The 27,148-nt window shown below is 46.4% G+C and overlaps 1 protein-coding gene across 4 annotated transcripts in view; it reads left to right on the top strand.

Moving 5' to 3' along the window:
- LOC147124305 (kelch domain-containing protein 3) overlaps positions 1-27,148 on the top strand; it is a 173,869-nt gene that overhangs the window by 8,445 nt on the left and 138,276 nt on the right. For 2 of the 4 annotated variants that reach the window (XM_085984851.1, XM_085984818.1), the window contains exons 2-5: positions 2,054-2,132; positions 3,498-3,586; positions 9,292-9,438; positions 21,195-21,246. In XM_085984851.1, coding sequence (XP_085840977.1) covers positions 2,054-2,132; positions 3,498-3,586; positions 9,292-9,438; positions 21,195-21,246 — 367 coding nt within the window. Of the gene's footprint in view, positions 1-2,052; positions 3,587-9,291; positions 9,439-21,194; positions 21,247-27,148 lie in introns of those variants that run through there. The other 2 variants (XM_085984829.1, XM_085984840.1) reach the window with 2 other exon arrangements.

The following is a 27,148-nucleotide window of genomic DNA, read 5'->3' as shown; positions in this document are numbered from 1 at the left end:
CTCCTACTATGAGATAGCTTGGCCTGCAAGAAAAAGGACGTCGTCTGTGTAAATATACAGCCATGGTCTTGCCTGATGTGCCTCCCATAGGTGAATAGCCCTTACTGTATGCAGCCATGGTCTTGCCTGATGTGCCTCCCATAGTTGAATAGCCCTTACAGTATGCAGCCATGGGCTTGCTTGATGTGCCTCCCATAGTTGAATAGCCCTTACTGTATGCAGCCATGGTCTTGCCTGATGTGCCTCCCATAGTTGAATAGCCCTTACTGTATGCAAAGTGTGGAATGTGCATGTGTGTTTGATGAAAGGGCCATAGGTGTTGGATGAGTGTTGGGCATTGGGGCTTTTAAGACCCTCTAGCCATAGAGTGAGGTTGAGATGGAGGGATGGAGAGGTATTGAAAAAAAGCCACTCACCCTGACGACCCGAGTGAGGTCGTTGAACTTTTTTCGACATTGAGTATGGGTCCTGGGCACCATGCTCCTGGAGGAGACGCTCTGAGCCACCTCCCTCCACACTCTTCTGTACTCACGTGGCAAAGGCCTCCTGCCACTCTCTGGGTACAGTATTGATCTTCTGCGCTCCACCGCGCCAACCAGAGCCTCCAAGGCCCGCTCGCTGAAGCGCTGTGCTCGCTCCCTGGCCCTCTCCGTAGTCCTTTCCTGCAAGATTTAGCCACAGGTCTGTCCAGGCCGAGATTCAAGGCTCCAATGAGCAGGGTGTGGCTGGAGAGCAAGATTGACCCTCCCATTTAAGAACTGGCCGGCGCCAGTGTGTCTGTGTTCAATCGCTAACTGACAGCATCTGTGCTACACCCGCGCTCTGAGGTAGTGCCTCGCTCCTCGGCCTTTGCGCCTTAAGAGAGGTGTGTAGCACCTGATTTAGCGCTCCAATCACCTCCAGGGGCGATAAAAGCCAAGTTTGCTGTCGGAGGCGATAATTAGCGCCAGGCGCTAAATTTTGCGCACGGCCGATAATGGCGCCCCAAACGGGGCGATACTGAATTTCTCCCCCAAGAAGTCTTACTGCAATTATATAGGGCCCTGGTGAGACCACACCTGGAGTATTGTGTACAGTTTTGCTCTCCTTACCTAAGGAAGGATATACTTGCCATAGAGGGAATGCAACGAAGGTTCACCAGACTGGTTCCTGGTTTGGGGGGATTGTCCTATGAGGAGAGATTGAGTAGACTAGGTGTATATTCTCTAGAGTTTAGAAGAATGAGAGGTGACAGGGTAGATGCAGGGAGGATGTTTCCCCTGGCTGGGGAGTCTAGAACCAGGGGTCACAGTCTCAGAATAAGGGGTCAGCCATTTAGGACTGAGATGGGAAATTTCTTCACCCAGAGGGTGGTAAATCTTTGGAATTCTCTACCCCAGAGGGCTTTGGAGGCTCAGTCATTGAGTATATTCAAGACAGAGAGTGATAGATTTTTGAATATTAAGGGAATCAAGGGCTATGGGGATAGTGCAGGAACGTGGAGATGAGGTAGAAGATCAACCATGATCTTATTGAATGGCGGAGCAGGCTCGAAAGGCCAAATGGCCACCTCCAGCTCCTATTTCTTATGTTCTTATCTTGGATAGTGAGTGCTGGCAGGATACTTGACCTTAGAGGCCCATCATAACTGAGCCTGATTCTGTCCTCACCCAGCATTAACCCATGTGCACTTTGTAGTATGGATCGCTGGATACTGATCAGCAGAAAGAACCTTAGCTGGCTTTCCCTTATCTAGCTCAGAAACACTGAGGCCAATTATGCCACCTCCAACATCACCCCAGCTGATAACTCAAACCACAGACCTTTCTACCCTGTATAACTCAGTGCCACACCATACAGTGACTTTACCCAATGAATGTTGCTGTTTTTTTTTAAACTACTGTAGTTTGAAATGAATTAACAAAGCTGATGTTATTGACTTTAGGTAAACACAATCAATGAGGCTGAACAGTTTTAATGTCATGATGTTCACAATAACAAAGTGACTATTTCCATTTTTTAAAAATTACTGTATTACAATATTATTTAGTGATACATGTTCCCTTTATAACAGTAACTCCCTCTGATCTGACCTGGGAAATAATACCACAAAGTGGATACATACCATCATCCAGAGAAGGGCACTCCATGTGGTAAGACAGGGCATTGGATCATTGGAATGAGTAACTGACAGACACTGGGGTGGATATCTGATTATACTGATTATGTTCGTTGCCTTCAGAACATAACTGGCTGGAATAATAGTGATTGATGCTGCCGTCAGCAATTTTTAATCTTGTTGGTAGCAGTAGAACAAATCTTCCCTCATTCTAGGTGAGAGTGCGTTGGTCTAGAGTGGGATGGGTTGGTTTCACTTCCCATATGGCATTTGATTTGTTTCCCTCTTTTCTGTAGTGTCACTTGCCAGTGATATGGACAGGATCAGTTAGAGGCTGGTTTAGTTCCATCCCTCAATGGAGCAGGAGTCAAGCTATCTGTTGTGAAAACAATTGATAAGATCAAAGCAAAAGAAAACCAGGGTTACCTTCCTGCAACAATCCACTGGCGACAACAAAGAGAAATAGACACCGAGATGCATGTAAGGCCTATTGACCTTGGCATTAACATGTTTACACTTGCTGGTTATCAGCTGGAAGTGAAATTGAAAAATTGTGCAGGAGTGAATGTTTTTTCCACTCTATTGATGCCACTGATGAAAACCGAGCCACCACGGCGGACATCAAGAATAGGCAGCTACCTCGCCTGGAGCCAAACCCTGAGACATTGTTGCCCTTTAAAATAACCATTGAGTAACATGAGATGTGAAAATTGTGTCTCTGTGAGACATGTGTTTCAGAATTCGTCATTCTGGATATGTTGTACAGGATATGTTGCTTGAGTAATTTATTGTTCCTTTTTGTAGTAAGAATTGTCTCTTTAGTTGATTAGGTAATAATTTCACAGCAGCACTTTCAACTCCATTGAAAGCAATGGGAGCATGGGTGAGAGTGAATGAGCCAAGGGGTCTATGTGAAAGTCATGTGTCCTCAGCCAAGATGTCCTTTTATTAGCTCCCTTTCCATACTCTCATCGTAGGTAACAGAAATTTTTCCTGTGATGTATTATAATTTATGTTATAATTTAACTTGAATATTCCTTCAATTCTATTTTTCAACCTAATGTAAAAATTATTTTTCTAACTACCTGTACTGTGATCTATATATCAATTAAAGTTAAGGTGTACATCTGGGATTGAAGCAAACTGTTGATATCTTAGTAATGAATTACATTGCTCGCACATTTCCCTTCCCTTTCATTCCCATACCCCATACCACACATAAATTAATATTAAGACCTTTTCATATTCTAATCACTTTGCTTGGATTTGAACTTGTCACTTTTCTTGCATTACCTACTTATCTTCCAGCTTTTCCTGTACAATGGGTTCTATAAAATTAAAAACAGCAGCAAAATAGTTAAGCTTGTGCACAATGTAAAAAGAAATCTTTGTTTTTAAGCGTTGTGAAAGGGAAAATCTATTTGTTTGGAGGCCGTTCCCATCACCTTGTAGAGGAATGTTTACCTGGAATGTATTGCTTTGATATAGGTGAGTTTGTGCCAGATTTATTTCTATCTTTTTACCATTTAAAATATTAACTTAAAGTCTTTCTAGCTCCTTTTTATAATTTGTACAGATCACCTGGTTCTTTATTGAAACTCATTTTGCCCCAAAGTTGCAATCATCAAAACACTTCAGATTTAATGTTTTTCCCCAGAATGAATGTAATTAACTAAAGGAGTCGAGAGCACAAAGGCTGGATAAACGGGTGGGGTAGCATTAGAAAATGGAGCAAAATTGGGCAGCATGGCCTACCGCTGCCTCCCTGCCCCAAGCTGCATTTCCCTCGCCTCACCCCCAGCTGGACTGCCAGAAGCTGCTCTTTCCCCGCCCATCGCACGCATTTCTCTCCCATCTGCCGCTTTTACCACTGCTCCCCAAGCCCATCTGGTAAAAGGTGGTAGCGGCAGTAATGACACCCAAATTTTGTAATTTTTTTTATTCATTCCAGGGATGTGGGTGTCGCTGGCAAGGCCAGCATTTATTACCCATCCCTAATTGCCCTTGAGAAGGTGGTGGTGAGCCGCTTTCTTGAACCGCTGCAGTCCGTGTGGTGAAGATACTCCCATATTGCTGTTAGGGAGGGAGTTCCAGGATTTTGACCCAGCGACGTTGAAGAAATGGTGATATACTTCCAAGTCAGGATGGTGTGTGACTTGGAGGGGAACTTGGAGGTGGTGGTGTTCCCATGTGCCTGCTGCCCTTATCCTTCGAGGTGGTAGAGGTCATGGGTTTGGGTGGTGCTATCGAAGAAGCCTTGGTAAACTGCTGCAATGTATCTTGTAGATGATACATTGCAGCCACGGTGCGCTGGTGGTGGAGGGAGTGAATGTTTAAGGTGAATGTTTAAGGTGGTGGATGGGGTGCCAATCAAGCGGGCTGTTTTGTCCTGGATGGTGTTGAGCTTCTTGAGTGTTGTTGGAGCTGCACTCATCCAGGCAAGTGGAGAGTATTCCATCACACTCCTGACTTGTGCCTTGTAGGTGGCGCAAAGGCTTTGGGGAGTCAGGAGGTGAGCCACTCATTGCAGAATACCCAGCCTCTGACCCGCTCTTGTAGCCACAGATTTTATGCGGCTGGTCCAGTTAAGTTTCTGGTCAATGGTGACCCCCCAGGATGTTGATGGTGGGGGATTCGGCGATGGTAATGCTGTTGAATGTCAAGGGGCGGTGGTTAGACGCTCGCTTGTTGGAGATAGTCATTGCCTGGCACTTGTGTGGTGTGAATATTACTTGCCACTTATCAGCCCAAGCCTGAATGTCGTCCGGTCTTGCTGCATGCGGGCATGGACTGCTTCATTATCTGAGGAGTTGCAATCATCAGCGTACATCCCCACTGCTGACCTTATGATGGAGGGAAGGTCATTGGTGAAGCTGAAGATGGTTGGGCCTTGGACCCTGCCCTGAGGAACTCCTGCAGCGATGTCCCGGGGCTGAGATGGTTGGCCACCAACAACCACAACCATCTGTGCTAGTCTCAGTCTCAGCCGAGACCTTCAGTAAAACTATGACTGACATCTTCAGGGCTCTTCAGCCGCTGTCTCTTTGGGTCCCACTGTGCTATGACCAGGATTTCCCTCATTGGCAGCAGTGCGCTCCTATCTGACAGCAGGAATCCCGCTGGGAGCTTTCCTTGCATGCCAAATTAACTCCAACCAAGGAAAATGGACCAGGGTTACAGCAGCCCTGGAGGGTCCGGTGAATGTCACATATTTTGTTTAACTCATTCTGTAATTTCTGAGCTGCTATCTTTGATTCCACTGCCCCTCCTAGTCTGATATCGTTTGCAAAATCTGACCAATGTACATTGAGTTTCTGAATCCAAGTCAGTGATGTAAATTAGAAAGAGCGGTAGTCCCAATACTGAGCCCTGGGGCACCACACTGAGTACTTTCCTCCACCCTGGTCATCACCCGTTTATCCAGTACCCATTGTTTTTTATTGTTCAGCCAAATCTTATTCCATTCCGAAGTTTTATCCTGAATCCACACAGTGTTGAGCATAATTCATAACCATTTGTGTGGAACCTGATCAAATTCCTTTTGGAAGCTTAAATGCACAATATTGTAGGATTTGCCCCAGTCAACTTGGGTTATCGCTTCCTCAAAGAAATCAAGGAGTTTGATCAGACAAGAGTATCCCCAACTAAAGTTATGTTGACTGCTGTTTACTAGGCTGTTGTACAAATAATCCTCAAGTTTACTCCCGATAATCAATTCCATTATTTTCCATGGAATTAAAGTAAAGCTAATAGATCTGCAATTGCCTATGTCTGTTTTCTCACCTATTGCATATAGGCACCACATTGCCCTATTTCCAATCTACTGGTATCTCCCCAGTGTCCATTGACTCCCTCATAATGATTGACAATGCCTCACAATTCTCCTTGCTAGTCTGCTTCAACTGTCTGGGATAAATACAGTCTAACACTGGGGATTTTTAAATTTGTTTCAGGTTGTCTAGTTCTGACGAAGGGTCTTCGACCTGAAACGTTAACTCTGTTTCTCTCTCCACGGATGTTGCCTGGCCTGCTGAGTTTTTCCAGTGTTTTCTGTTGTCTAGGGCTATTGTCTTCTTTATAACCACAGCACCTTACTGTCATTACAAGGTTTTTGTAAATGTGTACAGTACAAGTATATGTTTCAGCATCACAACTTGCTACTTTTTCTGTTTTATTAAACTGCAAGTAATGTTCAACGAGGCAGCGCCAAGCAACCCGTTTGCTGTGTTTTACTGTGATAACATTGTGCTATACATTCTGGTGCAGATGCAATTGGGGAAAAGTATCTGAGGAGGACAGCAGATTAGTAGATATGTGAGCATGAATATTTTTGAATTTTGCTTGGTTGCCTTTGGGAATTATGAGTATTTATGAGAGGCTTATCCTTGAGAAAGTGGATGTGTAGAGTAGAGTACATGGCAGGGTAGTGAATAGCTTTTTCTTTTTTTTATTTGTTCATGGGATGTGGGCGTCGCTGGCAAGGCCAGCATTTATTGCCCATCCCTAGTTGCCCTTGAGAAGGTGGTGGTGAGCCGCCTTCGTGAACCGCTGCAGTCCACGTGGTGAAGGTACTTCCAAGGCAGGATAGTGTGTGACTTGGAGGGGAACTTGGAGGTGGTGGTATTACCATGCTCCTGCTACCTTTGTCCTTCTAGGTGGTAGAGGTTGCGGGTTTGGGAGGCGCTGCCGAAGAAGCCTTGGTGAGTTGCTGCAGTGCATCATGTAGATGGTACACACTGCAGCGACGGTACGCCAGTGGTGGAGGGAGTGAATGTTTAAGGTGGTGGATGGGGTGCCAATCAAGCGGGCTGCTTTGTCTCGGATGGTGTCGAGCTTCTTGAGTGTTGTTGGAGCTGCACTCATCCAGGCAAGTGGAGAGTATTCCATCACAATCCTTACTTGTGCCTTGTAGATGGTAGAAAGACTTTGGAGAGCCAGGAGGTGAGACACTTGCCACAGAATACCTAGCTTCTGGCTGCTCTTGTTGCCACAGTATTTATGTGGCTGGTCCAGTTAAGTTTCTAGTCAATGGTGACCCTCAGGATGTTGATGGTGGGGGGATTCGGTGATGGTAATGCCGTTGAATGTCAAGGGGCGGTGGTTAGACGCTCGCTTGTTGGAGATAGTCATTGCCTGGCATTTGTGTGGTGCAAATGTTACCTGTCACTTATCAGCCTCAGCCTGAATGTCATCCAAGTCTTGCTGCATGCAGGCATGGACTACTTCATTATCTGAGGAGTTGCGAATGGCACTGAACACTGTGCAGTCATCAGGGAAGGTCATTGATGAAGCAGCTGAAGATGGTTGGGCCTAGGACACTGCCCTGAGGAACAACTGCTGCGAAGTCCTGGGGCTGTGATGATTGACCTCCAACCACCACAACCATCTTCCTTTGTGCTAGGTATGACTCCAGCCAGTGGAGAGTTTTCCCCCTCGATTCCCATTGACTTCAGTTTTACTAGGGCTCCTTGATGTCACACTGGTCAAATGCTGCCTTGATGTCAAGGCAGTCACTCTCACCTCACCTCTGGAATTCATGTTTGGACCAAGGCTGTAATGAGGTCAGGAGCTGAGTGGTCTTGGCAGACCCCAAACTGGGCATCAGTGAGTAGGTTATTGGTGAGTAAGTGCTGCTTGATAGCACTGTCGACGACACCTACCATCACTTTGCTGATGATTGAGAGTAGACTGATGAGGCGGTAATTGTCTGGGTTGGATTTGTCCTGCTTTTTGTGGACAGGACATACCTGGGCAGTTTTCCACATTGTCGGATAGATGCCAGTGTTATAGCTGTACTGGAACAGCTTCTAATTCCATGTTTTCTTTTGCTCTGATTTGAGGAGATCTCTATGCCAGGAGCCAGCTATTTAAGTGCCACTATCTAATGAGATTTTTTGTGAAATTACTCTTTTATATTTTATTTTATGTTATCTTTTTCTGCCCATTTTCTCAACTTTGTAGACATTTCTGAACTAAGCAGCTCCATGCTAAGAGTGAGGTTTGTGTACAGACTTTCAGAAACAGGGGACAGAATCTTAACTCCCAAAAACAGGTGGTTTAGGGTTGGGTCAGACGTTAAAATGCAAAACATCTAAAACAGGAACCTGACCCGCCTTGAACCCGACCACTTCCAGTTTTAACGGAGGCGGAACGAGGGGCTGGCGAACAATCCACTCGCAGTAGGTGGGTTGGTCATTTAAATATTATAATGTGGCTGTGTGCCTTCATTTTAACAGTCATTCTATTTTTAGCTCATGTCAGCTGGGTTTCCCTGGCCTCGGGAAACCCGGCAGGTGAAAGGAGGTGAGAAGGGTTGCTGCTTTGGATCACAAACACAAATGGGAACCCTGACTGATTTACTTGTTTTCTTAGCGTAGGAATGCTGATGGTAAATATGGTGTGGAGATGCCGGAGTTGGACTGGGGTGGACAAATGTAAGAAGTCACACAACACCAGGTTATAGTCCAACAGCTTTATTTGAAATCACAAGCTTTCGGAGCGCTGCTCCTTCTTCAGGTGAAGTGGAGAAATGCATAAAGACACAGCTTATATAGTCAGAGAATCATGTCAGATGTTTACAGGTAACCTTTACAACTGCCATTTATCACACCTCGGCAGAGAGATAATCACAGCAGTCAAAGGTGTGAATGGTGTCCAAATGGTAAATATGGCATCCCACCCCATGTGGAATTGGCTAACTCTGTACAGACCAGTGATTGAACCTGCCTGGTCTGTATGCCTCAGTGCAACATTATTTTGTGCATTTATCCACTGAATATCTCTCTCAATGCATTACTTCCTGGAATTCCTAACAGCATAATGGCAGCAAGGGAATTCATTTGATTTACCCCCCCACCCCACACCTCCGCCTCAGCCCTTTCCTGTTGAGAGGCGCTTTTGGCAAACCATACAAATGCTACACTGGTCTACTGTCAAAAGTGCAGCATCTATTTGCATTTTAATCCCAGCTTTCCAATGCCTAACATGGGAGCTCAGCAGAGTGAGGGATAATACCTGTTTCCCATCACTCCAAGCCAACATGCATTCAAAGCTACTGACAGGTTTGATAAAACAAATAAAGAAGCAAGTTCAAGGTCAGATACAATACATATATACAAAATAATGTGTTGTCATTAATTTAGAAACCAAGTCATTCAACAATTCCAATGTTGTTTTTTTCTTGAATTGTTCAGAGTCTTTAACATGGGAGAAGCTGCAGATAAATGGCATTGCGCCATGTACTTTGAACCACAGTGCAGCACTGGTTGGGGACAACGTTTTTGTCTTTGGTGGAATCCAGAATGGGGCAGTTTCTGAAGACCTTTTCATGTTTAACACAGGTTGGTACAGCACTTCAGCATGCATCCCAATTAATGAAGACACTGAAAACAATGGGGGTAATTTTGACTTTGGGCAATAGGGTAAAATAGGCAATATAGGATCAGCCGCCCGTTATACTTCTCTCTCGATTTTCATTTCCATTGACTTCAAAATCAAAATTACCCCCGTTGACTCCTTGCTAAGTTTCACTTCCATGGGAGTTCTCTGGCACCTCACCCAAGTGATCGTATCCATGTATTACGACCGAGGATTCCCCTCTACTGTGGTTGACACGGCCCTCGACCGTGTCTGTTCTATCTCCCGCACTTCTGCCCTCACCCCTGCCCCTCCCTCCCGGAACCACGATAGAGTTCCCCTTGTCCTCACCTTTCACCCCACCAGCCTCCACATTCAACGAATCATCCTCCGCCATTCCCGCCACCTCCAGCGTGATCCCACCACCAAACGCATCTTCCCCTCACCTCCCCTTTCAGCATTCTGTAGGGACCGCTCCCTCCGAGACACCCTAGTCCACTCCTCTATCACCCCCAGCATCCCTTCCCCTTCGCCCGGCACCTTCCCGTGCAAGCGCAGGAGATGCAACACATGCCCTTATACCTCCCCCCTCCCCACCGTCCAGGGCCCCAAACACCCCTTCCAGGTGAAACAGCGATTTACTTGTACTTCCTGAAATTTAGTATACTGTTTTCGCTGCTCACGGTGTGGTCTCCTCTACATTGGGGAGATCAAACGCAGATTGGATGACCGCTTTGCGGAACACCTCCGTTCAATCCGTAAGGGGGACTCCGAGCTCCCGGTGGCCTGTCACTTTAATTCACCGCCCCATTCCCACTCAGACCTCACCGTCCTCGGGCTCTTGCATTGTTCCACGGAAGCTCAGTGTAAGCTCGAGGAACAGCACCTCATCTTTCGATTAGGCACTCTACAGCCCTCTGGACTCAACATAGAGTTCAACAATTTCAGATCATAACCTCGGCCTATATATATATATATATCTATATATATATATTCTCTTTTTTTTTAATCCACACTTTCGTCTGGGCTTTTATTCTTCCCTCCCACATGGCAGCTGTCCTACATTCTGCCAGGGCCATTCACACTTCATCCAGAGCCATCCTTTGTTCCTTGAATATCTCTTAATGTCTCTCAATGTCTCTTAATCTCTCCTGCTTTCTATCCTGTCGCTGACCTTCCCTTTTGTTCTTTCATCCCCTCCCCCTTTTCCCAGCCCCCACTTGCTTTAAAATCTATCCCCTTTTCTGTTTTTTTCCAGTTCTGACGAAGGGTCTTCGACCTGAAACGTTAACTCTGTTTCTCTCTCCACGGATGTTGCCTGGCCTGCTGAGTTTTTCCAGCATTTTCTGTTGTTATTTCGGATATCCATGTGTTAGCCTGGCAATCAGTGTTGGGAAGCTATTCAAGCAGTGTGGTCAACTTAACCATTCTTACCTACTGCAATGGCTACATCAGCAGGGATCAATGAATAGTAATCAGGAGTGAAAACGCTTGCTGGTTTTTTTTGCTCCCTAACCCAGGAGTGCAGAAGCTAATTGTAATGCCTCTACTATAATATGGTTCCAATCAGCTAACTCAGCACAAACTGGGCATTATATTCTGACCTTCCTGCTTTGTATGGCTTAGAAAATCAGTTGATAAACTTACTGAGCTATTGGAAAGTTGCTAGTGGGGAGATTTTAAACTCTTTCAAATTTCACTCTTTCAAATATAACCAGACTGAGTTTTAAAAAAAATAGGGTACATTCACGGGCTTGAAGGGTGGGAGAATTGGTACTGCAGCATTGCAACCCAATCTCCAACCTGCACTGTCTATGAGCATGGCTCCTCGCTAGGAATGTGGGATCAGTGAATGCACCCAATAATGTAACACCCATATATAAGGACACATCACGGAGCTAAGAGTCTATTTAGTTTGTTTTAGTATGACATGATTGAATGGTGTAAGTCTAGAAATTACTGTATATGATATTGGCATAAGTATACTTAATGCATTTGTATGACATCACTATGTTTGCTATTTTAACAGAGACATTCATCTGTTTAAAATAATGGGTTAATGCCACCTTTGAATTTGCAGACCAGGTGAAGTGATTGCAGTGTGCAAAAGTCAAAACTGCTTTATTGCTTTCTAATAAATTATTTGGAAATATTCACTACTATAGTGTTCTGGTCCTCTTCAGGAAAATGTGAAGTCCAAAAAATTTCTCTCCTTGAGTTTCCCCAAATATATCAGGTTTCCCCAAATACATCTGTTGACACTCACTGTCCAGTCTCACACAGGAAGAATGGGCACTTGGCTGCAATCCTGGAAGATTTCACCTACAGGACTTCACTCCAACCTGAGTCAGCAGCTTCAGGAGAGAGAGGAGAATATTAGAGGAAATAAATTAGTTTCAAATTGTAGATTAATGACAGGAAAATATGTATTTCCTGTCATTAAAATCTTAGCAATGCTGAGCATCCTAGTGCCTATATAGGAACAAAGAAATGTACAGGACTGGAAAAAACCATTGCAATCCATCTGGTCAGTCGTAATATCATGGGAATATCATATCCCACAATACTTCCCATAACCCATCAATCAAATTTTTTCCAGGTCGTTATCCAACTCTTTTGAATTTGCTGATATGATAAATCCCCGCTGTCTCCCTTGGCAGTCCATTCCAAACATTAGGCATTGCTGGCAAGGCCAGTATTTATTGCCCATCCCTAGTTACCCTTGAGAAGGTGGTGATGAGCTGCCTTCTTGAACCGCTGCAGTCCGTATGGTGAAGGTACTTCTATAATGTTGTTAGGTAGGCATTCCAGGCTTTTGACCCAGTGACGATGAAGGAATGACAATATATTTCCAAGTCAGGATGGTGTGACTTGGAGGGGAACTTGGAGGTGGTGGTGTTCCCATGCACCTGCTGCCTTTGTCCTTCTAGGTGGCGAGTTTGTGAGGTGCTGTCGAAGAAGCCTTGGCGAGTTGCTGCAGTGCATCTTGTAGATATTACACAATGTAGCCGTGGTGCGCCAGTGGTGGAGGGAGTGGATGTTTAAGGTGGTGGTGGATGGGCTGCTCATCAAGCGGACTGCTTTGTCCTGGATGGTGTTGAGCTTCTTGAGTGTTGTTGGAGCTGCACCCATTCAGGCAAGTGGAGATATTTCCATCACACTCCTGACTTGTGCCTTGTAGGTGATGCAAAGGCTTTGGGGAGTCAGGAGGTGAGTCACTCGATGCAGAATACCCAGCCTCTGACCTGTTCTTGTATCCACGGCATTTATGTGGCTGGTCTAGTTGAGTTTCTGGTCAGTGGTGACCCCCAGTACGTTGATGATGGGGGACTCGATAACGGTAATGCCACTGAATGTCATGGGGCGGTGGTTAGACACTCTCTTGTTGGAGATGGCCATTGCCTGGCACTTAAGTGGCAAGTAACATTCGCAACACACATCAGCCCAAGCCTGGATGTTGTCCAGGTCTTGCCGTATGCAGGCATGGACTGCTTCATGGTGACTTGATAGAGGTCTTTAAGATTATGTAAGGGTTTGATATGGTAGACGTAGAGAAAATGTTTCCACTTGTAATTTGTAATTTGTGGGAGAGTCCAAAACTAGAGGCCATAAATATAAGATAGTCACCAATAAATCCAATAGTGAACTCAGCAGAAACCTCTTTGCCTAGGGAGTGCTGAGAATGTGGAACTCACTACCATATGGAATAGTTGAGGCAAATAGCATAGATGCAATTAAGGGAAAGCTTGATAAACACGTGAGGGAGAAAGAAATAGAAGGATATGCTAGTAGAGTTAGATGAAGAGGGGTGGGAGGAGGCTCGTGTGGAGCATAAACACTGGCATGGATCATTTGAAAAAAAAAGAATGACTTGCATTCATATAGCATCTTTCACGACCACCAGATGTCCCAAAGTGCTTTACAGACAATAATGTCGTTTTTGAAGTGTAGTCACTGTTGTAACATAGGAAACGCGGCAGCCAATTTGCACACAGCAACCTCCCACAAACAACAATGTGATGATGACCAGATAATCTGTTTTACTGATGTTGATTGAGGGATAACTATAGGCCAGGACACCGGGGATAACTCCCCTGCTCTTCTTTGAAATAGTGCCGTGGGATCTTTTACATCCACCTGAGAGAGCAGACGGGGCCTCGGTTTAACATCTCATCCAAAGGTCGGCACCTCCGACAGTGCAGCACTCCCTCAGCACTGCATTGGAGTGTCAGCCTAGATTTTTGTGTTCAAGCCTTTGGAGTGGGACTTGAATGCACAACCTTCTGACTCAGGGGCAAAGGTGCTACCAACTGAGCCACAACTGCCAAATGGCCTGTTTCTGTGCTGTACGTTCTATCGCAGTGATTTCCCCAACCTCGGCGGGGTCGGTGCGGCCGGGGTCGGTGCCGGGTTGCAATCCCGCTGCTGGCTCCAGCCCGCTGTCCAAAGTGATTTTACATTGATTGGGCTTGTTAAGCCCCCGGAGCGCGTTTGCTGACCAATTGAAGGAAGCGGGAATGATAACGTCACTTGATGACGCGTCATCAGCCGGTTTCCTTAAAGGGACAATGTGCACATTAATTTTGACAGTTGTGCTATCAGTGTTCTACAGCATTGAGGTGCTGCAAACACTGACAAGCACTGCACAGAGGTGAACGGCTGCACCCAGGCTCTCCCATGACTCCCTCCATATGCTTATGGAGGGAGTCACAGCACACAGGGAGGTTCTCTTCCCTTCACATGGACGGAAGAGACCTCCCCAGGAGATCAACGCAACCTGGTTTCACATTGCACAGGAGGGCACAAGCAGGGATGTCATTAGAAGGACCAGGCTGCAGTGGCACAAACCTTTCAATGATCTCAGTAGATCACGAAACGTTACTGCAAAGCCACACTCAACCTCATCCTGCTGTGACACTCATCACATCCCCATCACTCTGCCTTCCCTACCCTACTCCTGCACATCTTTACTCACACCAACTTACCTTGCACCTCCACCCATCCCTCTTTATCTACATTATCACTTCCCTATCTCACTAGCCACCCCTCACACTCACCCTCATCCTAGTCCAATCATACCAACTAACAAAACACAAGGGTAGGCACTTGGGTGTTTTAGCCAATGTTCATGTGAAGTTTCTGTTAATGTGGTGTCAAACATTGAAATCTTTATTTTCAACACTTTGCATTCTTGGACAGATTTGTGTGCACCTTTGGAAGTGGCTTAGTGAGTTGCAGTGAATGGTGCATAAAGGTACCCCCTGCAATGCCGATGAATGTGAAAGGAATGGCTTGGACATTGTAGGGATGCTTTATGGTGTTGGTGTGGGGTGGTGCCAGCCTGGCGCATCATGTGGCAGCCAGGATGTACAGTGTCAGGTGAAGTAAATCTGGCCATGGTGAGGCCAACCCTGGCGTCCCGGGCAGCAATGTTATCAGGTGCTGATGCCCTGTGTCCTGTGCAGCATCAGTTGAATGCGGAGAATGTTGGTGCTGTTGGCACTGCTGGTGTTGGGGCTGGTCGTGGTGGTATTCTGAGGACCAAGGTGAGATAGTTTCAAGGACACCGATGCTGATGTAATAGATGGCAGGTCAAGTTGAGATGACAGAAGAGATCTGTCAGTGGTAAGAGAGGTTGTTCCAATGAGGTGACACTGGGTTAGAAATTCGATAAATTTTTAAAAGTTGGAAAATTAGCACCAAGTGCAAATCCTTCTGACCTCCTGCTAAGTTGATTGTTAGCACGCCAAGAAAGAACTGGAGCGCTAAATCAAGCGCTAATCACCTAACTTCGGGCACTACACACACAGAGAGCGGGGCGCTACCCACAGAGCAATAACCAATTTCAAGTGCCCTCCAATCGGGACTCATTATTCACACTGACTCCTTCCAGTTCTTAAAGCAGAGGTTCAATCATTCTGCACAACCTCATTCTCAACATTGCTGGCAGGAGGCCATTGCCAGATGTCTTCAGGGCAATGTGGAGGGAAGTGGCCCAGGACGTCTCAGCCAGCAGTGTGGTCCTCAGGACCCCCACACAGTGCCGTAAAAAATTCAATGACCTCACTCGGGTGGTTAGGGTGAGTACACGTTTCAACAAGTCCTACATCCCGGCATCTGAACCTCAGTCTGTACACACTGCACAAACTACCACACCCCCACCACTCACCCACCAAGCATCTCCACCTACTCAAACTCACATCCACATCTCACGCCTGGCCTACAATCACAGCTATTCAACTATGGCAGGCACATCTCCCAAACACACAGCTGCACACTCACTCACACACTTTCCTTTCTCTTGCAGGCCAAGCTGGGCCACAATAGGAGGGAACAGGAACAAACAGGGGTGTGTGAAGCAAACATCCAACAGCTTACAGACCTGGATAAGCGAGTGCTGAGAGTCATTGGGCACCAGGTGGTGGGCATCGTGGCTATCAGTGATGTTGACCCCCTTGGGAGCAACAACGATATGTTCATCCCCTCTCCCCTCATCCCACTTCACCCTCACAGCACAAGCCTTTCCCACTTTTCAGCTCATCATACTGTTGCATTCCTTGCTCCCTTCCTACCCCCCTGCCCTCACCTTAACGTGAGTCTTGTGTCTTTATGCTTTCAGATAATCAGCAACCAGCTGGCCAGACTGTCCCTGAGCCTTCCACTGAAAGTGAGGCAGGAGAAGAGGAGGAGGAAGAAAGCACCGCGTCAGTGCTTCTCTCACCCGCAGGCACCACCTCAGACACTGGGACTACGTGATCTTTAGAGGCAAGTTTAGTAGACACTGGGTGATGTACCGGGGACGAGTGGGCTGCAGCAAGGCCAGGGAGAAATGGTAGCTCGGGAGCCAGCTCCCTGGAGGGCGAGTTTGTGTGCGAGTTCTGCTGCGCAGGACTCAGATGAGGACCTCGATGGAGAGGCATTCACAAGAAGGGTGATGGGCATGCACACCGAGATGATAGGTGCAATTCCAAGGGTGCCCAAGAGCCTGTCGGCAATGGTAAGGAGCGTGGAGGAGTCCATCTCCAACATTGCACAGAGCTCTGCGCACACCATGGAACCCATGCTTGGCAGTCTGCAAAGGATGGTGGACTCCCTGAGAGACTATGGGGACCCAGACCTCATGCTGCGTGTCATGGGCGATGTGGCAGCATCCATTGCAGCTCAGGCTGAAGCAATGCAACGTCTTAGTGCTGTAATGCAGTCAATAGTTGCTGCCATCGAGTCTCAGACTGCTCTCATGCAGTCTCAGCTTGATGCCACGCAAGCTCTGACTGCTGCCATCATCGCTGGGTCCACCACAATCCACCGGGGATCTCACGGTGTTGCAGCAGGCCAGCAATCTGTGCGCCAACAGATTGCTAGGGATGCTGAGGTGCTGCCCTGGGGGAGTGGGAGTGGGTCACTGGAGCAGGAACCTGTTGTCCTCTCTCAGGATGGCAGCATTCATGCACCCACCACTGCCAATCCACCATTGCCCTTGTCATCCAGCCAGCCCAAACTACTGCCGCCCATGCTGAGGTGGTGCAGTCTACAGCCGGGCCTTCCAGGCTCAGTGCTGGTCGAGGGCGTCCTGCAAGGCCATCTGAAGTCTCCCGCACGGACAGTCGGCAGCCTTCCACCAGCCCTGCTGCAGCCACTGGGGACAGTCTACGTAGGAGCAGTAGATTAGGAAAAGGCACTGTAAAAGGGGAAGTAAGGGTTTGCACAAGGGTGATTAGTTAATATTGTTGTTGTATATATGTGTTTACTGAATGTTGATAAATTTATTAATTGAATTTTTCAGAATTTGTGGTGTCTCTCATTTCAGCTTTGCGTTGTGATATGGCATGCGAAATGGATGGAATGATGGGGACGTGGTGAGCAACCGGGATGTGGGGTAGAATTTATTGGAACCGCAGTGTGATGAGGCGGTCACGGACCATCTTTCCAGAAGGCCGATTGAGTGGCTGCCTCCTCCCTCACTGCTGTTCCTCCTTCTGTTCCTCCTCCTCCTCTCCCTCTTGCCCCTCCTGAGGTGGTCCCACTATGCCTGGTGGCAATGGTAGGCCTCTCATGATGGCCAAGTTGTGCAGCATGCAGCACACCACGACAAAAACGGACACCCGCTCAGCCGAGTACTAGAGGGCTCCTCCCAAGCAGTCAAGGCAGCGGAACCATTGCTTGAGCACCCTGATGGTCTGCTCGATGATGTTCCTGGTGGTGGCATGGCTCTCATTATATGAGTGCTGGGTAGGAGTGTTGGGGTTGCGGAGGGAGTTATGAGCCAGGTGGAGATCGGAATCTCTGACCAGCTAGTCACGAGCTTGATGTGGTGGCTGGAAGAGTGCTGGCACACTGGTCTGGCGCAGGATGAAGATATCGTGGCTGCTGCCAGGATAGCGGGCACTGACGGTGGGATTCGCTGTCTGTGGTCACACACCAACTGGACATTAAGTGAGTGGTAGCCTTTGCGGTTACAGAAGACTTCAGGATTGTTATGGGGTGCCCGCAAAGCGACGTGGGTGCAGTCAATGGCGCCGTTAACGGGATGTTCCAAAGTCATTGACATCACGATCTGCCAGGCGCTAAAGGCCTAGACGCTAACTGTTAGCGCCAGCGATAAATCCCGGGTCAATTTTGCGTGTGGCGTTGGATTTGTCACGTCCCACCTCAAACCTATTAACGCCCGGTTAGCACCCCCCCAGGCACTAACGGGAGGCGCTAACATGCCGAATTTCTTCCCCAGAGTTTATTCCAAACACTTGCAACCTGCATAAAGTTCAATCTGTCTTCCAAATGCAGTAAGCAACAGCTTCTGACCTTGGAAAGTGAACAGATGTGAGATGGGAGCTTTTATAGCACATTTGCAGCTGTCAAGTAAAGAGATGATGTCACGGTGACACAACTCCTGACCTGCTGAACTGACGTGATCCCCGAGCAGCGTGAAACCCATGGGCGACCTTGTAAAATTTAAAGGTGAGCTCAAAATAGTTTTTAAGTGGCTGTTAACAGCTCTTAATCACCTAAATTGCCTCCCCCGCTTTGCTGCCTCTTTCACCTCATACAAATCAACGTGCTGGTGGAAAGTTGGGCTAATTGCCCACCTAGTGCGAGGTAATTATGCTGAAAATTTTAAAGTCTTATGCAAACAGGCGCAGGAAGCCTGTTGCACAGTGTAAGGGGAATGGATGAGAAAATTGTAATAACAAGAAGATCTGTAACAAGACATTGCTATAATGGGAGATTTGTTTAAGAGGTTGTCATAATGAAGTGTGTGTAAGCACACTGAATAAAGCATTAACTGAGTGGTTTGTAACCTTTTTTTAATGCCAAGTTAATAATCAGAGAGAAAAGTAATGAGAGACTTGTATTGCCAGTATGTATTATAAGAGGTTTGTAATAACTGATGTTTATGAATTTTGAATAAACATACTTTGTTCTAATGAGAGATTTACAATAACAGATTGTTACCATGAGAAGATTGCAGTTACAGAATTTATTATAATGGTAGCCTTTTAGTGTAATTTTTTTTACAATGCATAGTTTGTAACAATGAATTTTTACAGAGCTAATAATTTGTAATAACAGAGTTTATTATGATGAGTGGTCTGCATTGATTGTTATAATGAGAAGTTTGTAATAGCAAAAATTGGCACAATGAAAGTTTTGCAATACTTTGTTTTAAAAGGAGATTTGTAATAAACGTTTGTTGTTATGAGAGAATGATAATTTTTTTTCGGAGTCACGTTGAATTAAATACAAACTGAAATCATTGGCCTGTAAATTGCGGCCCCCTACGGGTGCGTACATGGTGCGTACGCTCCCGTAAGAGTCGCGCAAGTTCCGGGTTTTCACGCGCGAAGCGCATGCACAAAAACCCAGAACTTGCGATCTGTCAAGAATTTTCTGTACATATGGAATCCACATAAGCATGAATGGGGATCCCCATCTTTCATTCATTAGGCTGGCCCACATGATCCCAGGGGTGCTTGTGAACCGCCTGTGCCCCTGGGATACGTAGGCCTCTACTTGTGGATACCCGGAGAAGCCCAGCAGCGTGAGTCTCTCTACCTCCCGGGCCACCAGGTAGGCGGGCATTTTATTTGCGGATCAGAGACATTTCCCCGCAGGAAGCTTCCAATCGCAAATTCAGGGCCTATATATCTGTACAAAGAAGAGACAAAGAAAGGTCCCCGGTATTCCTGTTGAGTTTACCCAGAATCTCACTTGAGGAGTATTGGATTGGCAACTGGTTAAGAGTCAGGACTTAAAAGAACCACCGCCCCACGTTAACCTAGGTTCGCATACGCACAACGGTGCACTCCTGGGCTCCGTGGGGGAGCACGCTGCGCGGAACTCTGTAGCGTTTGATTGCACGAGGTAGGTGCGGATTTCCTTGCGATGTCTGCAGCATACTCCTTAGCTACGCCGCTGACCGCAAATTCAGGCCCATTGATGTTTATCTTGTCCATAACCTTTAGTTTCCTGAATGTTTCGATAAGATCACCCCTACGCCTTCTCTTCTCGTAAACATTTCCAGCTCCTGCAGCCTCTCTAATAACTCAGGTGCCAAATTCCAGCTTTCAATGTATTTGCTCTTTGCTGCTCTCTCTCCGGTGCCTGGATGTCTTTCTCATAATACAGTGTTCAGAATTGTACACAGAATTCTAGGTGATGCCAGACCAGCGCTATGTACAAACTCAGAATATTTTCCTGAGATTTTTGCAGTACAGACCAAGATCCTGTTTGCTCACTTAACTGCTGCTACACAATGTGGCTTCAATGGGACAAATTTCACACTGCACAAAATTTTAATTAGTTCTCCAGGCCCTTAACATTTGTTTAGCATTAATAACGCTGTCAAAACCCCAGTTACACCTAATCCCTTTGGGTCCAAATTTTAGTGAGGAATTTAACAGCCTGCGGAAAAGCTGAAGTTTTCGTCAGTTTCAATGATTTGGCTAATTACACAGATTGCCGGCTCTGTGGGGGGCACAGCGCAGTCTGTTTCAGGGCTGTCAATGATTGACCACAACTTTGGAATTTCCGCATCCCGAAGTTGTGGTCAGTTTCAAAGATGGAATGACGGTGAACGCTGCCAGTTTGCCATCATCCCGACCGCAAATCCCAGGCAAATGACTCTGGAAAATAGGCATGGGGCAGAGCAGGGGCACACTGGCAGGTATGAGTCCCACCCTGACGCACTTGTGGCAGAAACCGTGGCACAGAGGCAAATCTAGGCCCAACTGTTGGCAAACTAATCAACCATTAGATGGGGCGAGGGAATCACAGCTGAGCATAATCCTGTAATCATACAATGTCCATACAAGCACACTTTCTAATAAAATAACTGGAAAGTGATTAGGAGCAGGAACTCTGGCTGATTCCCACCCCCACCCCTGCCATCCACCCCTCTCTATTGCAGAGACCAATTTTTGGTGCTTCTTTGAGATTTTCTAACACTACATAAACCAGACAGAACCTTAGTCTGTATTTCCTGGTTTGAATGGCTTAGTATCAGAGCATGTTGTACATTTACCTATTAACTCATTGAGGTAACTGCTGTCTGTAATGTAATCATTTTAAGATACTTATGCATATGTAAGTGATTGGAATTGATGTGGTAGATTTAACAATAAATAACCTAATTTTTAAATCATTTTAAACACTCTCATTACGTATGCCTATCTGTTTCAGGTTAAAGCTTTTGCTTACTAATGTGTTGACTTAAATGACCTGTTGCTTGTTTTATATTATTCAGTATCTCTGACTTGGACCCCAGTCAAAACTATTGGCCTGACTCCAGCTCCCAGGTAAGTTGTGGTTTAAGGTTTGACACCTGTCATCAGAAATATGATCAGGAGCTGATGTAAAGAGATATAAATTATGGGATTACCAGGTATTACAAAGAGAAACTTGTTTAACAGCGCTGGTTAGATCACCATTCTGTTCAAGATTTTTGTACATAAACAACTCTCCTTAAAATCTCACCTGTCCTAATGTCTTCTTCTTTGGCTCAGTGTAAATTTTTGTTTGTTTATGCTCTTGGGACATTTTACTACATTAAAGGGGCTATATAAATGCAAATTATTGTTGTTAATACACTCGTGCAGTACTAAGGAACGTTGCATTGTTGGAGGTGCACTCCTTTGGAAGAGATGTTAACCAGAGGCCCCTTTTGCCTTTCCAGACGGTTCAGGTAGATGTTAAAGATTCCCTGGCACTATTCAAAGAGCAGGGAGTTGATCTGGTGACTAGCAATCTGTCCTCAATCAATACTACCAAAAAAAAAGATGAACTGGTCATTCCTTTAAATAGTTGATGGGGTGTTGCTAGTGTAGAATGGCTGCTATGTTTGCCTACACATTAATAGCCATTGCACTCCGAAAGTAATTCATTATGTGAAGCATTTTAAGCAATTTCAATGGTGCAATAAGCTATGTAAATACATATATTTCTTCTTTCACTGGGAAAAACCTTTTTTGCATTAGTTTGATCAAAATATATATATTTGGTCTGCACCCCTGGGATCTACCGACCTTTCCTCCACCACATTCTTGATCCATGGGAGCCTCCTCCTCTTTGCCACATTTTCCATGCTTCCCTCCCCCTCTGCTATTCTGCTGTAACCATTTATACCTCCTCTGGACGCATCTTTTGTTTCTTTACTTGACCCATTACTACCCCTTTTTGCCTTACACCATCATCCCTTTTGTTAGTTAATCACTTCTGGCCTCCACCTTGTCACAGACCTTCCCCATTGCTCTTTTCCTGCTCCCCCGCCACCCCCCCCCTCATTTTCTCTGGCTCTGTACTTGCTTAAAAACAGTTAATCTCTAACATCTTCTAGTTCTGATGAAAGGTCACCAACCTGAAATGTTCTCTCTCCACAGATGCTGCCTGGCCTGCTGAGTGTTTCTAGGATTTTCTGTTTTTATTTTTTATTTTATATTATATATATATTTGGTGTTTCCCTGTTATCCTGCTCAATGATGGGATTGGAGTCAGTGCAAAATAAGTCTTTTAGTAACAAAGTAAAATCCTTTTTGTGGAATTTTATATTTTCTCGTACGTCAAGGTGAGGGATAATCTTGAGATGGCGATAATGATGCAGAGATTTCTATGGTCAGACTGGACCTCTGTTCATTACTTGGGTGAGGCACCAGAGTTCTGGAACTAATTTCGAAAGCCAAGTTGCTGGGAGCGAAGCCTAGTGTTGACTTTTAAATATATATTTTAGAAAGAAAAGACATACTGGGGATAATTTTAACCTAACTCACCAGGTGGGAAACCCAAAGGATTGGGTGAAAGCGGTTTTACACCCCTTCCGATATTGACTTCAATGGAGAGTAAAATCGGACGGGATGGAAAACTAGTGTTGCGCCCGATCCTGTCACTTTCCCGATGGCGGGTTAGGTTAAAATTGCCCCCATAATATCTTCATAAGAACATAAGAAATAGGAGCTGGAGTAGGCCATTTGCCCCATCGAGCCTGCTCCGCCATTCAATAAATCACGGCTGAATTTCTAAATTAACTCCACTTTCCCGCCTGATCCCCATTTCCCTTGATTCCCTTAGTGCCCAAAAATCTATTGATCTCAGTCTTGAATATACTTAATGACCAAGCATCTACAGCCCTCTGAGGCAGAGAATTCCAAAGATTCACAACCCTGAATGAAGAATTTTTCTCCTCATCACAGCCCTAAGTGGCCGACCCTTAGTTCTAGCGCTGTAAGAATTTTATACGTTTCAATAGGATCACTTCTCATTCTTCTAGACTCCAGAGAGGATAGGCCCATTCTACTCAATTTCTCCTCCTAGGACAACCCTCTCATCCCAGGGATCAATCTCGTGAACTTTTGTTGCACCCCGTCTAAGGCAAATATATCCTTCCTTAGGTAAGAAGACCAAAACTGTACACAGTACTCCAGGTGTAGTCTCACCAAAGCCCTATATAATTGCAGCAAGACTTCCTTACTCTTATATTCCAACCCCCTTGCAATAAAAGATAACATACCATTTGCATTCCTTATTGCTTGCTGTACCTGCATGTTAACTGTAGTGTATGTAACCGTTCTACCTTTAAGAGAACTATTGTATGTAACCGTCCACCTTTAAGAGAACTATTTTAGGTGTTGCACTACTTTATCTTGGCTGCTGTATACTGTAATACCGGGAGTGACCACACCGGTATATAAGTGCTGTGTAAGGATTTATTGGGCAGATTCGCCCTGACCTTCGAATAGTAAAGTCCTGTTAAAGTTACTCTTGTAGTCTGTGTATTAATTCACCATATAACCCACAGACTTTACAGTGGCGACGGGTTCGATCTTACCCTGCGGCAGCGACACACCCGAAGCAGTTAACGAGCGTCGAGAAGAGGCACCCGCCCTCGTCGTTCTGCTGAGAGAAGACTCGAGTCTGCAGAGCAAGGAAGAAGGAAGGATTCAGACACGAAGCCTTCTATCAGCAACAGGCTGTTATTGTCCCTTCTGCCACGGCGGTGAGTGAGCCGATCAGCCAAGAGAAGCAAGTCGGCCACGTTGACTGTGAGTAGGGGGAAAATAAAAAGAAACGGAGGATAAGGGCGGTGAACTCGACCACGGTCGGGGGAAAGGAGCCGGACAGAAGTCGGGCCCAGAGGCGCTGAGACTGGGGCAGCGTACGGCACGGAAGCCGCAGTACAAGCGGGAACGCAGCCGGTGTGAGAGACCGGGCTACAAGCGGGCTGGGAGACGCAACAGCGTCGTGAGACAGCTAGACCGCGACCGGCGAAAAAGGCCGGGCAGCTACCGAGGCCACGAGGCGCTGCGACCGGGATCGTAAGGCGCGGGAAGATATAAAAATAAATAAAACCGCAGAGAACTCAGCCGCAGCCGGGAGAGGAAAGGACCGGACTGCGAGAGGGCTGGGAGGCGCGATTGGAAGCCGCTGAGGGAGAGACAGAGCCCGAGTGAAGGGGGAACGGGACCGAGCGAGGGAGACCGAGCGAGATTCCGCCCAGCGGCTGGAACTGTTCGCCGCCAACGGGTTGTCCCCAGCGCCGGTTGCCGGCCGAGAAAAGGGAACAAGGAACGCACTGAAGCCGGCGCGCAGGCTGCGAACTCCGAAAGCCAGCGGTCGTCGCCCGAAGGAAAGCTTACCCCTCCCGCCAGGGGAAGAAACGCGGGAAGCCGCCAGTAGGCGGAGAAGAAGACAGAAGCGGGAAACCACCATTTTGAAAGTGGGCGGGGAAGAAGACAAGCACGGGAAACCGCCATTTTTGGAAAAAAAAAAGTAACGAACAAATTCGTTGTGGTTTCTCAAAAAGATAGTGAAGATGCCTAAGCATGGTAACATCAACAACTTCGATTCCGAGGTGGAAGATTGGGCCACGTACGTAGAATGCATCGAGATATATTGTGAGGCCAATAAAATAGCAGATGATGATAAAGCTCTCACCTTATTAAACGCAATGGGGGCGAAGACATACGGGCTATTGAAGCATCTTCTATCACCAGCTAAACCGGCGGATCAGACTTTCGCTGATATTGTTGCTGTCCTGAAGGATCATTTGAACTCCACACCGCTGATGTTGGCGGAACGATTCAAATTTTATGCGAGAACGCAACGGAAAGAGGAAAGCAACGCGGAATACTTGGTCGAACTGCGTAGACTAGCGAAATACTGCCAGTTTGGGGAAAATCTGACAGAGGCATTGAGAGACAAGTTCGTGTGCGGGTTGTCGAAGGAAGGAACACAAAAGCGACTGCTCGAAGAGAACGATCTTACACTTGACAAGGCTGTCCTTATTGCAGCATCACACGAAGCAGCCGCGAGAGGCACTGCGGAAATGCAGCTGAAGGCAGCGGTACTCAGCGTGGATCAAATGACTTCGGGTACAACAAAATGGTATCGTTGTGGGAAGACAACACACGACCAGAACCAATGCTGGTTTAAAAACCAGGAATGTAGAAAATGTGGCAAGCTTGGTCACATAGCTAAAGTATGCCGGTCAGGAAAGAAGACCAACAACAGAAAAAAGTCACCGCAGGAAAAGTACAGCAAGGTACACAAGGTGGCTGAGAAGAGTTCAGATGAACAGAATTCGGATTCAGACCCGAACGGCCAGGAACTGGGTAGTCTGAGAATTCACACTGTGAGTAAGGAAGCTGACCTACAAACTATCTGGGTCACACTAAAAGTAGCCGGAGTCCAAGTGAAAATGGAATTGGACACAGGATCAGCCCTATCAGTCATAAATCGAAGGGATTACAACCGGCTATTCCCACATATACCCTTGAGAGATACCAAGATCGTATTGCAGACATACACGGGGCATAAAGTATACCCCATGGGAAAGATACAAGTCAAGGTGAGAGACAGGGGCAAAGAACACCAAGGAATGGACTTATATGTACTACCTGAGGGAGGTCCACCACTTCTGGGATGGGAGTGGATCAGGGAAATAAACATGGAAGGGCACTACCTAAAAGCAATAACGAGTGAGAACTCAGTGAAGACAATCAGCTCAGACTCTGAAACGGATGACGACAAGACCAGCCCAGGTGCGAAAGACAAGTCTAAAATGGACTTGCTGACTAAGGTTGGAAAAACGAAGGAGTGCATAAATACTGATGCTTCAAAGGAGAACAAAGTTTCAGAACAGAATTCCACTGAACAACAACAACATAGTTTGGCAGAGAATTCTGAGTCTGTCCAGTTTACAGACATGCACAAGTCTGAGGAACACCGGGCTCGAACTCAACTCCATTTCAAATTACAACAGCAATTAGAACAATTGAGTTGCCGTCTCGAGCAAGAGATAAAAGCAATGAAAACGTTCTTTGACACAGAGTGGGAGAATCTAGAAAGACAACAGAAACAGCTGAGGGAGAAAAGGGAGCAGGAGCACACAAACCGTCTGCGCAAGGAGGCCAAACGAATCGAAGCTGATTCGGTTTCTGAAGGTGCGTGCTCTAATCTGGTGGAGCAAGATGTTCAGCAACTGAAGGCGCTTGTTAGCAGATTGCAGGCAGAAAAGGCTGAGTTGGTCGCCATGAATTCCGAGCTCCTACTGAAGTTGGGTGCAGCATCACCGGACGATTCATTTGTGGAAATTCGAATGGTGGAGGCTGCGGATGATGGCGAAGTAGAAACAGCAAAGGAGCCCCAGGGCAAGGTTATAAACAGCCCTGCAGCTACTGGGAAACGGATGAGGTCAGAAGAGTTAACGGTCAGCCAACTCCTTCATATGCTGAGGGACAAGACGCTGAAATGGGAACAATTTGAACACGAGCTTCAATCTTCAAAGGAAAGGGGTTCGGAGCTCTCAAAAGTTATTGAAATAGCTGAGGTTGCAACACAGACTGAGAAGATGGCAGCAGAGCAACCCTTGGATGCCAAAAGTACGCTGACTCACGTCAATGTCGAACAACAAAATGCTGAAACAGCTGCTCCAGTAGAGGGATTGAATAGTACGATCAATCAATCTCCGAAGGAAGTTGAAGCATTGAAATCACGAATGAGGTCATTAATAAAAGACTTGCAGGAAGCCCAGAAAAAGCTGGAGGAAGCTGAACACATGAAGAAGTCTCTTCAGGAGAGGTGTCGGGACTTGGAACAAAAGCTGGCTAACGTCCAGCTGGGCATGGAGGAAATAAAAGACCCTCTCGCTGGCCTAGCTCAGGACGACACCGATTATTACCATGTCCTGTTGAACGACACCGAATATAA

This window comes from Somniosus microcephalus, chromosome 1 (genome assembly GCF_052327205.1).
Source record: "Somniosus microcephalus isolate GS21.2 chromosome 1, FLI_Smic_1.0, whole genome shotgun sequence".
Classification (NCBI taxonomy): domain Eukaryota; kingdom Metazoa; phylum Chordata; class Chondrichthyes; order Squaliformes; family Somniosidae; genus Somniosus; species Somniosus microcephalus.
The sequence above is the reverse complement of the archived record's forward strand: the minus strand, read 5'-3'. Positions and strand labels throughout refer to the sequence as shown.